This window comes from Aythya ferina (genome assembly GCF_964211825.1).
Source record: "Aythya ferina genome assembly, chromosome: 2".
NCBI lineage: Eukaryota > Metazoa > Chordata > Aves > Anseriformes > Anatidae > Aythya > Aythya ferina.
The window spans coordinates 105,748,789-105,763,394 of NC_140297.1; the positions used below are offsets into that span (position 1 = coordinate 105,748,789).

General features: G+C 39.5%; 1 protein-coding gene across 2 annotated transcripts; it reads right to left on the bottom strand.

The window, feature by feature from the left end:
* Positions 1-1,820: 1,820 nt before the first annotated feature.
* On the bottom strand, positions 1,821-14,346 carry SEH1L (SEH1 like nucleoporin). Of its 2 annotated transcripts, none has more exons than XM_084509915.1 (9): positions 14,184-14,346; positions 12,165-12,215; positions 10,663-10,809; positions 9,578-9,789; positions 8,156-8,254; positions 7,002-7,142; positions 6,538-6,695; positions 5,709-5,859; positions 1,821-2,614 (listed from the first exon to the last, which is right to left on the bottom strand). In XM_084509915.1, the coding sequence occupies exons 1-9, from the start codon at positions 14,292-14,294 to the stop codon at positions 2,425-2,427; spliced, it is 1,260 nt and encodes a 419-aa protein (XP_084366041.1). In that variant the 5' UTR covers positions 14,295-14,346; the 3' UTR covers positions 1,821-2,424. The 2 variants fall into 2 exon arrangements, with proteins under 2 accessions (XP_084366041.1, XP_084366042.1); XM_084509916.1 differs by having other exon boundaries at positions 2,384-4,234.
* Between the last annotated feature and the right edge of the window lie 260 nt (positions 14,347-14,606).

Here is a 14,606-nt window from a genome sequence, read left to right on the forward strand (position 1 = left end):
TCCTCATTGATGGTGTTTCCAGGATGTCTCCAGTTGTTAAGTGCCCAGCTGCACTTCAAAGAGGCGGGCTGTGCTTCTCCACGGTGTTTTTGGTTCACAGACCCACTCCTTAGGCGGGCAGGCAATTTCTTCTCTCAGGGTTTTCTGTTAGCCTTTTCCCATTGCAGCCAGGTCGCCTTTACAGCTGTTCTCAATAAGAAACTACAAAAAGTTACCATTTACCCGACTGTTACCATTAGGAGGTTATTGTGGGCTCCAGAACAGCAGAAGCAAATTTTAAAGGAAATGCAAGCAGGAGTCTTTCCCGTAGATCGGAGGCTTACCAAGGATGGTTATACATTAAGTTATTCTTACATGTATTTTACACTTTTTTTAATTTTTAATTTTTTAATTTTGTTGTTGTTATGTTGCAGTAATTGAGGCATATCTCACACACTCTAGTGTTTCACAGGACAAATTTATATCATAGGGAAACAGCAAGGTATACAGACACTGCCACATTGCTTTTTTATTAATAGCTGCTTAGGAAGGAGCTTTTGTTTTGTTTTTGTTTTGTTTCCGTGTTACACCAAAAATGCAGTAAAGATTAATTGCTGTACTGAAGGGAGCAAAAGGGATAAAAGCAATTCTGCAAATGGCTTAAACCTTCAAAATTGTATTTTGCTGCTTGCATATCCAGAATCAGTTTCTTCTCTTTTAGGAATGAATTCCAGTATAACAAGTTTTGATCTCTCTCTCCCCCCGTCATATGACTTATTCCTCTACAGAGGAATATTACTTTGTATCTCCCTTTTAAACTTATTTTTAATCATGTAACATTTCTGAATTTATCATGTACAGTGTGGTTTCATAAAAAATTAACTTCTTGATAAAAAGGCCTAAGTAGCTGCATTTAATAAGCTTTTTTTTTTTTTTTTTTTTTTTTTTTTTTTTTTTTCCTACAGCTCTACTCCTGCTGGCTGAAACTTAGCAGCAGCCTAGCTCTATGCACTGCCAGTAAGCAGTCCATAATGGTATGGATGGTATGGTTACCTCCTATAGCTTTTAGTAAATCAGAACTAGATTCATCAGAGATAAAGAAACAAATGCAATGTATCTGAGCAAAAGTATATGGTCTTCTGTGAGTAAATGCAGTTTTTAGAATGCAAGTGAAATTCAAGAGAACTTGCCGTAGCTTTGGAGAATGCAGGTTCCCTCATGCTAATAACCTAATTTGGGAAGTAGCATAAACCTATTCTGAAGCATGCTGAAATACCAAGAGCAGGAGCAGCCAGGAAACACACTTAATAGTGTAAACCCAATACTCTTGGGTTTGTGCTGCACAAAACCCATTTTATCCTTTCCCCACACACAATCTGCTGAACAAGCTCGGCAATGACACCCCCTACAGCAGTGCTGCTCCGTAGAAATACCGTGCAGTAAGTCAGGTTTAACCCTCCTGCCCGCCTCACACCAGCCCAACCCGAGTCAATGGCAGTAATGCTGTTCCTGTGCTGACCCATCAAAAAGGAGGCTTTTAAGTCAGTACTATTTCTTCAAAATGTCCTAAATGAATTACTCAATCACTGGAAGAGAAATCTGGGGCAGGTTGATTGGAAATCTAACAACTCTACCAGCCTCTGCAGACCTTCAACACACCCATAAAAAAAGTCGAAGAGCACAGCATGTGGTAAGAAAACGTAACGTGCAACGGTGCATCCAGAATGGCAGGGCTTCGTAAACACAAAGCTATGGGAATGGCCATCTGAATCCCGAATCTCCAGCCAGTTACGAAACAAAACAAAAACCTACACTATTACAACAAAAAGCATACCAATACAGACCTTTTAAAATAAGTTTATTAGTCAACCACAATTATAAAATTTAAATATTTATACAGCAAGATGGAAAATTTTTAAAGTAACCAAACACTCCAAATTGTATTTTGCTGCAGTGTACACAGGAATGGTTTTGTTGTTTTGTTTTGTTTTTTATACAAGTTGATCCAATATCATCCTTTAGTTATTTAACAGATTCTTGAAGGTATGTTTAATTTTGAGAGTACATTTCACATTTGTCAGAAATTCATACAGAAAAGAAAAAATTCAAGACTACAATAAACTGATTCCAAAAAAGAAAAGAAAAAAAAAAAAAAAAGAAAAAAGGGCAGGCACTTTGAAGTCAGCTACTCTGTAAATATGTTGTGGATAATACTGTTTGTATGTGTTGATGTGTTCATCAAAGGCTACAGACTAAAATGTTCCTTTGATGCACAAACACAAATAACATGTTCCAAATACTGTAGTTTGTTTTGCAAAACATGCATAAAAGCCCCCAAATTTTGAGAATCTTCTGTAGGAGAGAAGAAACACAAAAACAGCCAGAATGGGAGTGTTTACAAACATCTGAATAAGGCCCTTTAAAGTTTATTAAAAGTAACGTGTACTAAACCCCTTCATTCTCAGGTAATAGATTAAGAGGCCGAGACACACATCGTCTGCGAGGGTGAGGATACTGGAGGTTGGCAGTGTCAGCATCGCAAGAGTGCTCTATCAGAGGAGGAGGAGGAAGGAGCTGGGCATGACTGGACCATCTCGATCCAGCCCGTGGGGAATCCAGAGGGGGAAAGAAATACCTGAAACAATTAAGACAGGAACAAAACACCAAAACAAGAACAAAAACAAAACAAAACAAAAAAAAAACAAAACAAGAAAAAGAGAAAGGTAGTAAATACAAGGAGAACCAAAGGGGAGAAAAGACATGCTGGAAAAAAAAAACAAAAGCTTTAGTATATCCATGCCAAAACCAATAGAACGTAATAGCAGAAATCAAGGCTTGTAATTCAAAACAAGACAAATCTGGAAACTGTTCTTTAAAGGAAAAAAAAAATACAGTCTTTTCCCCTGGAATTCATGGAAAATAATAACGTAATAATAATCTTAGATACATTTTACAAAATTGCTAGATTGCTTTGGAAATCTAAAGGATTTTGTAGCACAGCTATTAACATGCTTTCGCTCTCCCAGAATTCCCGTGATTTGTTAACAGCTTTTAGTAACGCTTCATTTGCAACAGAAGTTATACATTAAATACTATGCAAGTACATTTTCTGTGTATGCATCCAATTCAGATTAACTTCGCGTCACTTCCAGAATAGACATAAAAACATCATATAGATTTTACAATACTTCAAATTTAATAATGTACATTTACAGAGAATAATTACTTTCAATGAAATACAGTCTCTGTGTGTATTACGTATTTCTGCAAAATCCTCAGAGTAAATTTAAGATTCCCAGTGAATGCAAGACTCAGAATTACACCATTTCATCTCATTTTTCTGTCATTTTTATTAGAACTTACCCGTAATACTTGTGCATTTTAGTGTAACTATGTTAGGTACCTACAGATGTTTTCTGTCTTGTTTACAGTTCTGTGGACTTGCGTAAGAGATCAGCTATACAATTAACCGAAGTATGGGACAATCCACAACAAGCTGCATTTTGGTTTCAGTTTTTGTATGGCTCAGTTATTTGCACTTTTAGATACTCCACTCAATTTTAGTTACTCCATAGAACCATTGCCATAGGAATGTACAAACACATCAGAAAAAGTACTTTTAGTTAGGATGAAGAAAGTATGACAGTACTTACAGAACATGCATTTGAATTCATACTAAGTTTTAAATGAAGCAATACCCAACTATCAAAAGCTACCATCTGTACAATTTTCAAAACACAATTTTCTTATTCCTTTAAAACAGTTTCATATATTACAAAGCAGTTACAAACTTGTGATGTTTAGGAATCTTTATCAAGTGTTAAACACTATGAAATGTAAAACATATCAGTTATTAAAACAATTTTAATGGAAGGTACTTTAACGGTCACTTCCCTCCTCCCATCCCAATCAAGATTCTCATTTTTAACCATGAACTAGTTTTTTAATTGGTCAAGCTTCTCAAAAAAATTTCTGATGGAAGTTTTGTTTTGTTTTAAACAAGAAGCCTCTCCTAAGTATTTTTCTGTCAGGAGTTTCAACAGTATCAAACTGCGCGGCCTAGTACAAAAAGTACACAACGTGTTTTAAAAAGGTTTTTGAATAGCATTTAGTAGTTAGCAGGCTGCTGGTGTCTTGGGAGAGGTCAAACGGCGTTGGGGAGGGGAAAAAGGAGTTCATTTTCCATTCCTGTGTGCATGCAACAAGCAGCAAAACACCAAAGTTACTCCAGTTAGCTTGGTATCAGCTCTGCTTTCTGTTAAAAAGGACATAATACAGATGGAGAAGGGAAATTGTATCACAAATCTAGACATACATAATTATATCAGCATAACAACATAACCCTACTGCCTTCTTTTCCAACAATCTACGTCATCTATTTTAAAACTATTTTGGTTGAGAACCCACTTTGATGACTCTGTTTTAACAAAGTTTTCCAAAGACCCAAATCTGCCTACGCTTCAGCTATTGTGTGTTTAAATGTCTAAATATTGAAACATAGCATCTACAGTAACAGACAAAATGAATTGTGTAGCATACCAATTTGGTCAAATGTCAGTAGATAAATCTTTACATCTTGTTAATAACCCCTGCAAAAACGTTAGCAACTGTGTTTATGAAGTTCTCGCCAACGTGATTGCAAGAGAAAAAGTGCATCTTTTCTATAACGTGGCTCTGTCCTAGGAGCATGTTCTTAAATTCCACAGCCAAATATCTGACTTTCAAAATCCAGAGCAATGGAGGAAGTCTAAAAATAATGGTCTGTTTCAGTTCACACAATGGCTGACTACCAGCATAGGGGAGAGGAGAACAAGCACTCATGGTGGGGTAGGATATGGCAGGGTAGTGTTTCTGGTAGCAGTAGTCTTCAGTAAGGAGATTATGAAACCACAGCCTATGCTAAAGAGGTATAAAACAGCCTGCATGGGGGCTATAACTTGCAAGTTTCTGCTGCAGAATCTGGCCACACACAGTCCTTAAACAGCACATAACCTGTGCAGACATCACCTTACACATGCAGGATTCACTAATTTCTAGAGTTTAGTGTGCACAAATTAAAAATCGTGTTCAGTTAATGCAGTTAAATTTACCTACAAAACAGTAATTATTGCAGTATAAAAACACAAAAGAGAAAGCAAATTAATCAGCAGTAAGAATTCAATATGAAGGAGGAAGATTAAAAAAACAACAAACTTGTATTCAATTAATGTTAGAACTGGAAAAATGCAAGTAAAATAAACTAATGCTAGCATACATGACTGTTGAAACCATACACAATGAAGTATCTTTTCCTGCTTTCCTTCTGCTACATTATCTCAGTGAAAAACAAAATCTGTTGCTGGTATTTTTGCTTAACTTTTAAACATACATCTAAAACAAGGACAGTTACAAAGTAGTGTGATCAAGTTTCTCCTTGTTCAAAACTATTTCCAGAAAAGTGTTTGTTTTTTTGTTTGTTTTAATATCGTGAAAGGATTAAAAGTGAAACGAATTGTTTACATAACTTATTTATACAGAGTAATTCAGCGTAACTTATGGTTTATTTTCCTCGTAATGCTGGCATAACAGGCACCACCACAAAGCCAAGTCAGAATAGCTTTTGTACAAGTATTCACACAGCAAATGACATCATACTTTAAAACATACCAAACACAAAAATTAAGTGAAATTAAGAAGATTCACAGAAGAAAATATTTACTGAAATTCAGCCTCTCTACCAATTAGCCTACCTGCTGGCAGATGATCCATTGAGTGAATTCTGTAGGCTTGTGTTGGCTGAACCTAGAGAGGTGTTAAAAATGCCCTGCTGGGAACCACCATTGACCGGACTCCCGTTACCTTTCAGTATACCAGTACACTTCCAGTTGTCCATGTAATTAGCTGCAAATATACATATACAAAACCTGTTAGTTTCTGTTCTGAAGCTTAGCTTTTGGCACAGCTAAGACGCTACTCATCTTGAGCAAATCTGAATTTTACTCTAGTACCAACATAAATATTTCAAACAGCTGAGGATCTGACCCAATAGCTGCCTGACATTCTCTGCCTACCCATTATTTAAATCTCAGTTTTGTTCGGTAGCAAGAATGAGTTTGCTTTGTCTTTACTAACAATGCTGAGAAACAAGTGAGAATGGATGAGGAAACCACAACTGATTTTTATTGTTGCTTTGGGACATTTAAACAGGAAAAAAAAAAAAAAAAGACAGTTTGCCTTAATGTTGTAACTAAAAATAGAATTTCAGGTTTTAGCAACTGGCAAAGACAGTAATTCAGTACACGTTAAGTTTTTAAAAAGGACATTTTTACATCGCTGTGATCTGGTAAAACAAGTTGAGGTTATCAGATAGTAGCTACTATTCACAGCAACCTAAATCATTTAAGTGTTTCAGCCCAGAAAGTCATTTCCTTTTCCTAAAATGTAAAAGTATATCATTCAAAGATCTTAATACTTTTACTCCAGAAATGTACTATGCTTTCTCAAATGTATTCAGCATACCACAAAGCTGATACATGAAGCAAAATACCACTTCAAGCGGATGACACACAGAATTCTTACCCTTCCAGAGCCTAACGCAGCCATCATCACCAGAGGAGGCAAGCACTGTGCCTGTAATGTTCCAGCTAACTCTCCACACCTGGGAATTGTGATTATCAAACTGTGCCACAATATGAATTTCAAATTTTGTTAATCCTCCAGATGAAGTCAATTCTTTCCTGTTAAAGAGAAGAGGGACAGTTCTGCACACAACTGTTCGAAGGTCTGGTTTTAACATGATGACTAAAAGAGAGGACTGCCTCCTTCAATAAATTTACAGAACAATCGTTAATAGACTAGGAGCATTAAAAGATACTCAGAATTAAAGTCTTGCTCACTTTCTTGTCATCTTAAAAAGTCAGGCTGCTAAAAAAGCAATCCTGCATAAATTGAATTACTTATGCTTCCCAGATACTACCAAAGAGTATGTAGTATGCATCACATGATACTCAACGACAGTTTTCTGGTCTTCCTTTTAAGCTCACCTTAGAGGTTTTAGTGTGAAAATTCGTACGTCTTTGGTTGCTACGGCTAAAATGTGGAATGATCTTCCCAGATTTGGAGCAAACGCAATATCATGTACAGGATCCGTGACTGTCATCAGAGCTTCTGCTTTTGCATATTTCCTGTAGAGCATGAGAAATTAACCTTTAGTACCACCAAAATAACCAGTGACACAAATTATAGAAACCAGACACAGCAGAACAGGGAAAATGGCCTTAATATACATAATGAGACTTGCAAAACTAAAATCAGTTTCTTAACATAAATTACACCGTTATTATGTTGTTACAAGCTGACTTCTTCAGAAACTAAATACATCAGATGCATCAACTACTACCAATAGTATGCTAAACCATAAAACAAAACAAGGATTTCAGTACAAAGAACGTTTTTGTCCACAGCTGGAAGAGAGAAATAAAAAGATTCTTTCATTCACAATCTAAAATTAATTAACACCCCAGAAACTTATTAAATTCTCCATGCTTGTACACAGACCACTGTCTGCCTTCTTTGCTGTGTAACGAACGTATTTCATTTTCTTATTTACCACATGGTAAGTTACAACAACTTTTCTTTATTGTTAATGCACAGAGAACATTGTCAGAAGCCAGGCTTAAATTCATAAAACACTTCAGCACCGTTCACATGGCCACCATGCAATGAAATGGGTTCTCTGCCATCATTTAATTCAAAGTGCTTGTGCCTGCACTTCCTGGCATTTTTTGGTTCTGAATTTTTAGCTATATCAACTTTTACAGAATGCTAGTAATTCGCAGGACATTCTGTCATTATAAACATGTTTTTAAAACCATTTTTATTGTTACCTTCAACAAAACGGTACTTAGTTCAGCAAATTCAAACTTTAACTTTGGCCCTACTGATTCCTTGTGCAAAATTAAGGATAAAGAATAGTAGAAGCAGAAACAGCAATTGTCCCTTTAAAATGCTGGTGAGAACACTGGAATTTCTGTGCTGGGATAGAACAAAATTATCAAGATCTGTCACATCCATTAGCATCAGCAAGGATTCTGAGGTGAATCTCCCATCCAGAGTCTTAGAGACAAAACTGAGGAGTATGATTTAACACTCCTATCCACAAATAACCACAGATGTTATACACTGCTATTTAGCATACCTGGTATTTTCATTATATTCATAAATTTGAACCTTTGCCAATATATTTGGACTGTTGTCATCACTTCCTACAGCGATCATTGGAGAATGTGCTCTAGAGCTAGAAATAAAAAATAAATATTGTTACCTTTACAAATTATTTCACAAAAAGTAAACCAAGCCATTTTTAAACTTTACAGTTGCATGTCTTAAACAAAACAAAAAAAGTCACCTGGAAAAATTACTAAGTACTATTCACGTATCAGTGCTATCTCAATTTTGTCATCTTGAATGCTTGCTTTATACAACAAAAAGATTAATTTTATATATGCATTTTCAGTTAAGTACTTGCTGTAAGTTATATGGCTGCATCCTATGTAGTACTCTCAGTGATGGATTTAGTAGGATTTCCTTCAGGTTTTGTGGAAGAGGGAATACAAAGGGTAAATGCGTACGAGTTCCAGTTTTTAAATCAGCTTTTAACACAACTCTCTGGAGTGTTTCAACGATAAAGCCTGTGCTTTGAACCTTCAGCATGGATTATTTATGTATTCTCCTGGGCTGGGACAACCCCATCACATTCCTCTCCTATTTCTTTCTGTCCAAGCAGGTGAAGTAAATCATTGCACCCCTGAGGATACAACTACAGGAACAACAGATCTCTTAGACTGTGTATTTGTGTTAACAAGGCTTGTGGTTCCTAGCACTGGCAAGGGTACGCGTCCTTGGTAGCGGCATCAAAAATTATTATCTATTGTGACATCTTAATCATAGAATCATACAATCATTTAGGTTGGAAAAGACCTCTAAGACATCTGGTCCAATGTTTAGCCTAGCACTGCCAAGCCCACCATTAAGCCATGTCCCAAAGCACCACACCTACATGTTCTCCGTAGACTTTCAGGGATGGTGACTCAATTACTTCCCTGGGCAGCCTGTTCCAACACTTCATAACCCGTAATGTGAATAATTTTTTTCAAATATCCAACTTAAACCTTCCCTAGTGCAACTCAAGGCCGCTTCCTCATGTCTTATCACTTGATGCTCAGAAGAGACTGATCCCCACCTCACTATAGCCTCTTCTAAGGTAACTGTAGAGGGTGCTAAGGCCCGCCCCCCACTGAGCCAGTTAAGGAATCTCAGTTAAATTTTCTGGGATAAATAAAGAGCACTCCACAGTTATTTAGCTCCTTACTTGCTACAAATAATTAAGGTACGAATACATCCTCACAGGGCACAAGAGAACTTTTTCAAACACTTCTGCAGCTCATCCAAACTGTCTGTATTAACAGAGCTGTCAGCAGCTTTCTTCCAGATTTGAGTAATACACTTCCAGCATTCTGCATAAGTACTGCAGGATTTATCCTACAAAATTTCAGAACTAACTCTTCGGATGTTTTGTTTAACCAGTCATAAGACAACAACTACAGCTTTATTAACATACCTTGAAGGATTCCAAGAAATGCAACTGCAGCTTAGCTTACATGAGATTTCATGCTGCAGTGACCATTGACTGAGATTCATCACATCAGGGGCTTCATAAATCCTTACAACCCCATCTGCTGAACAAGTTGCTAACATAAGACCCATGTGCTTGGGAGCAAACTTCACATCTGTAACAGATGTCCTACTGTCTACTAGCGTGGTCCTCTTTACCTGCAAAGAAAGGCAGAAATTATTGAAGTTGCCATCAAAAATGTATTCCCTAAACCATTTTTCATTTTTTTCCTTCCCTAAAAGCTAAGTCTGACAATACCATTTTTTAGGATCACTTACCTCTTCCATCAAGAACTAAAAAAAACTTCATACAACTTAAAAAGAAATGTCAAATCACCGCACTGATGCAATTTCAAGCAGGGATATGCATCCCATGATATTGAAGTACTGATGCCAAGAGTTGCTTAGATTACACTCTTCGGGAAAAAAAAAAAAGTAACAGATAAGTATATAAGCGATAAAAAGGTATGGGCCACATGCAGTTCAAAACTGTCCTCACTGTTCCTACTGGTGACAGGATCAGCTGTGAAGCCTAACAGTGCTGCCTTCTAATCTCAGTGCTATTGAAGTTTACCAGGAAGCACTTTCCAAGAGAAGCACAAAAACAACAAGTATTTCCGAGAAGGGTTGTCTGCAGGTTTGCAGAGGAACATCCAAGTAAGAAACACCAGTGGTAGTCACACTAATTGGCCTGAATATTGCCATTTAGCTGTCTGCCTCAATGTTTTAAAAATTCTCACTCTATTTTGGAGTATTGCCACAAATTAACAAAACATTGGAAAGTCAAGAACACTTTGTTATCAGAAGAAAACAGACCACATTCTCTGTTTCAGGAGTAGCAAGTATGTTGCAAAACTAGAAATGTCTAGTAACTGGGTATTTAGAACAACTTCATGTCCAATTTTCTGTAATTCTGGAGTTTGAACAGTTTAAAGCTTCGGCCCATTATGACAAGCAAAAAAATCAGTGTGGCACAGCAAATCTGTTTATATGAGAACACAGAAAAAGTGAATTAATATGTTAAAATCTTACCCAGTGACTCTGGCCTCGGAGTTTATCATTTGACTCTCCCACTATTTCTTCCCACACAGCTGCTGTTCTATCAAAAGAGCAGGAAGCCAGGACTTGCCCAAATTCGGGATGAGCCCATGTCACACGCCACACAGATCCACTATGTGTCTAGAAGATAACACCAAAAGGCTACAGTCTAGAAAAACATTATATTATTCCAAGTGATCACAAACGATTTTTAAATACATTTTCAGGACTGCCTGCCATAAAGCAGAAGCTAAGTTGTAGGAAGTAGTAAGACCATTCCTGTGAACCCTATTATATTTTATCAATGGCTCAATGAAACTGCTGAATTTGTTTATTTCTGTAAATGCTACCAAGTTTTGTTGCTATTAACTATTAAAATATATTATTACAAGCTTATTTCAAGGCATTATTTATTATTCCTTTAAACCCCAAGTTCCAAAAAAAATAGTTGCAAGCTACGATTCTGCCTTGACACATGAAGTACAGCTTCATTTTCAATTTTCAGCTACTACCATGCCCATTCCCAGCTTGCCTGTACTTTTCCAAAGAACCTGCAGGGCACCACTTATCTTTTTCTTCTTTACAAGAAACTCCTCTTTCATACCTAGTCAAGTGAATGCTTCTTTTTTCTAGAGAAGAGGAATTCAAAAGTTTCACTTGCACTTCCATTTACAAGGATTACTGTATATATATAGTAGTATATATATATACACTTTATGTTCTATTTTATACAAGTTTAAGGACAAATTGGAGGCTGAACGCACTAATTAGCTACGTTGATGAACTACTTTCTATGTACAGTTCTCAGAAAGGTTATGGAAAATAACACAGCAGTCAGATGTAACATTTACCAGCCAGACCTCTTCCTTTTTTTCCCCCCCTCAGTCTACAATATGCAAAAAAGGAAATATTAAATTAAAAATAAAGGTACTGATTCCAATTCCTCACTGTCACCGCTATGTTTACTGATAACAAAGTCCATCAACAGAAGTACTAATAGTGTAAGACGGCATGCTAGCTTCTGCTTTAAGTGGGAGGCACTGGAGATGTTTTACAAATGCAGAGATGAAGTATTTTACCATAAGAATAACAACTTAAAATTCACTAACATGGAAACCTGGTGAAAATGCACGCAACGTGTCTTTACACACTTCAGTACTCAGTGTAGTCCCAACAGGTAATGAGGTTTGATGCTTACTAACATGCATTTTTCCTGGTTGCGCTTTTATCCCCTCAGCCTAGGATGTACCTTTGTACTGCTAAGAAGTGATGCGAGTTTCAAGACCGAACAGAGCTTATTACTGATGGTCCTCTTGAATGAGAGGGGGCTGAAACTCGATGATCTTTAAGATCCCTTCCAACCCAAACCATTCTAATATTTTCAGAAACACAAGATGTACAAAATATATATTTCTACTCTAAAATCAGCAAAAAGTAGGCACTTTTCTAAAAAATAAAAATAAGAGTATCACTGTTTAATGATTATAAATACAAACCTTCCAGCTCGCAGTGCAATGCCAGTCCCCGTTTTCGCTTTTGTCCCAGACCTTTTGAGAAATCAAAATATGATCACACAGTTTGTATGTACAGCTTACTAGGTAGTACCAAAAACCACAGCCATTAAAAAAAAATGTATCACTGAATATTTTATTCTAGAAAACTCTACCTAGCTCAGTATACAACCACATTTCACCCAACTTTGAAAACAGCCCTACAAGAGGCAGGGAGAACATACCTGCAAAATCCATAATCACATGAAGTGTGTCTTTTTTAAACAATGTTATTCATAGAAGACAAATTGTTACAATTTTCAACACTCCATTTTTATCTTCTATTCCAAGAGTAAATTATTTAGTTTTATTGTACTGGTCTCAAGGTCCTCACCATGTATGTCCTCAGACACAGTCCCAAACCCCTGATGTGGCCCCTGAAAATCACCCCCAAGAAGAAGAGAACAGGATAGTTGGAAGGGGTCTACAAAGTTCACCGAGTCCCACAGAATGAATCCAAATGAATCTAGTGGAGTAAGGGATCTTATTTTTATTTCTAGTATTTCTCAATTGACTTAAAACCACATTCAAGTCCCTTAACCTTTCTTTTTGTCATTTTCCCATAGATCTTAATCATCTTGATGATCTCTTTCTGAAAACTTGTTAATACGTGATCACAGAGAAGAGGCTGCTTGCTTGTATGTACTGGGCTCATGTGCCAGCGGGACAGGACTGCCGGGGTGGCCTCTGTGAGCAGAGCCCAGCAGCTGCCCTGTGTCAGAGCAGAGCCAGCTCCAGCTGGCTCCAAAAGGGACACACTGCTGGCCAGAACCAAGCCAGTGAGCAACAGACTGGGCCTCTGAAAGGGCAGATTTAAGGAAGGAAAAAAAAAAAAAAGCTATGCAACAGCAGCTGGGAGCAAGGAATGAGAAGTAGCCCTGCAGACCTCAAGGTCAGTGCAGCAGGAGGTGCTCCAGGCATGCAGCAGCAGTTCCCCTGCAGCCAGTGCAGGGAGAGGCCCCTGGTGGAGCAGGCTGTCCCCCTGCAGCCCAAGGGTCCCACATGGAGCAGATCTCCACGCTGCAGGCCCCCATAGAGGAGTCCCCGGTGGAGCAGGTGGATGTGGCCTGGAGGAGGCTGCAGTCCATGGAGAGCCCCCGCAGGAGCAGGCCCCAGGCCGGAGCTGCAGCTTGTGGAGAGGAGCCCACACAGGAGCAGGAGGTCTGGGGGGAGCTGCCACCTGTGGGGGATCCGTGCTAGGGCAGTTTGCCCCTGGGGGATGGACCCCGTGGGACAGAGCCATGCGGGAGCAATGCTTGAAGAGCTGCTGCCTGTGGGAAGCCCATGCATGACCAGTTCAGGAAGGACCCCACGTGGAGTAGGGACAGGGAGTGACCGTGAAGGAGCTGCGGAGATGAAGCCTCAGGGACCAACTGCAGCCCCCATTCCACATTCCCCTGCACGGCTGGGGGGGAGAACATGGAAGAGAGTAGACGGGGCAAGGTGTTTTTAGTTTACTTGTAGTTCTCACTGCTCTAGTCTGGTAGTGATAGGCAATAAACTATAGTTTACTCCCTATGCTGAGTCTGCTTTGCTTGTGATGGTAGTTGGTGAGGGGTCTCCCTGTCCTTATCTCAACCCTTGAGCAACCCCACTGTAATTTCTCCCCCTATTCTTTTGAGGAGGGGGAGTGACAGGAAGGCACGGTGGTGCTTGCCCCCCCCCCCACCGCCCTCCTCCGAAGGGATAAACCACAAGAGGCAGTTGCTGATCCACATTTGACGCTGCTTTGTACAGAAGGGCAATTTCCCCATCTATTTATCAGCTTTACCGTATATAACTGCTGCCTGCAGATTCAATTCCCTAAATCCCCTTCGTTCCCAAGCCTCGGAACGAGCCGCGGCCCCGACGGCCTCCCCCAGCCTCACCCCGCGGCCCGGCGAGGCGGCGGCCGTGAGGGGAAAAGCTGCGGGCAGCCCCCGGCCCCGGCCCCGGCCCCGGCCCCGGCCGCGGCCCCCCGCTCACCTTGACGCTCTGGTCGCTGGAGCAGGTGGCCATGCGCCGCCCGTGGAAGTCGAAGGAGACATCGTGGATGAGGTCGCGGTGATCCGCCGCGATGCTGCGCGCCACGAACATGGCGGCGCGGCCCGGCCCCGCCAACCGCCGCCTCCAACGGCCGCCAACCGCCACTCCCCCCTGAGGGGCCGGGCGGGGAAATGGCGGCTACGCGCCGCGGGGGCTCGGCCCCCCTCAGGCAGCGCCCGGGGATTCTATCAAGATGCTAGGGTTTAATTATTCTGATGGTGCTACGTAAGAAGGAGTTGAGATATTTAAAAATGCCGTGTCACCCCAGTTCAGGGAAAACAATTAATATTTGAACAATTAATAAACAGTTTGAAAAATGAGGAGCTAATGATTGGAAAGGAGTAATGATCTCTTCTTTGTGGT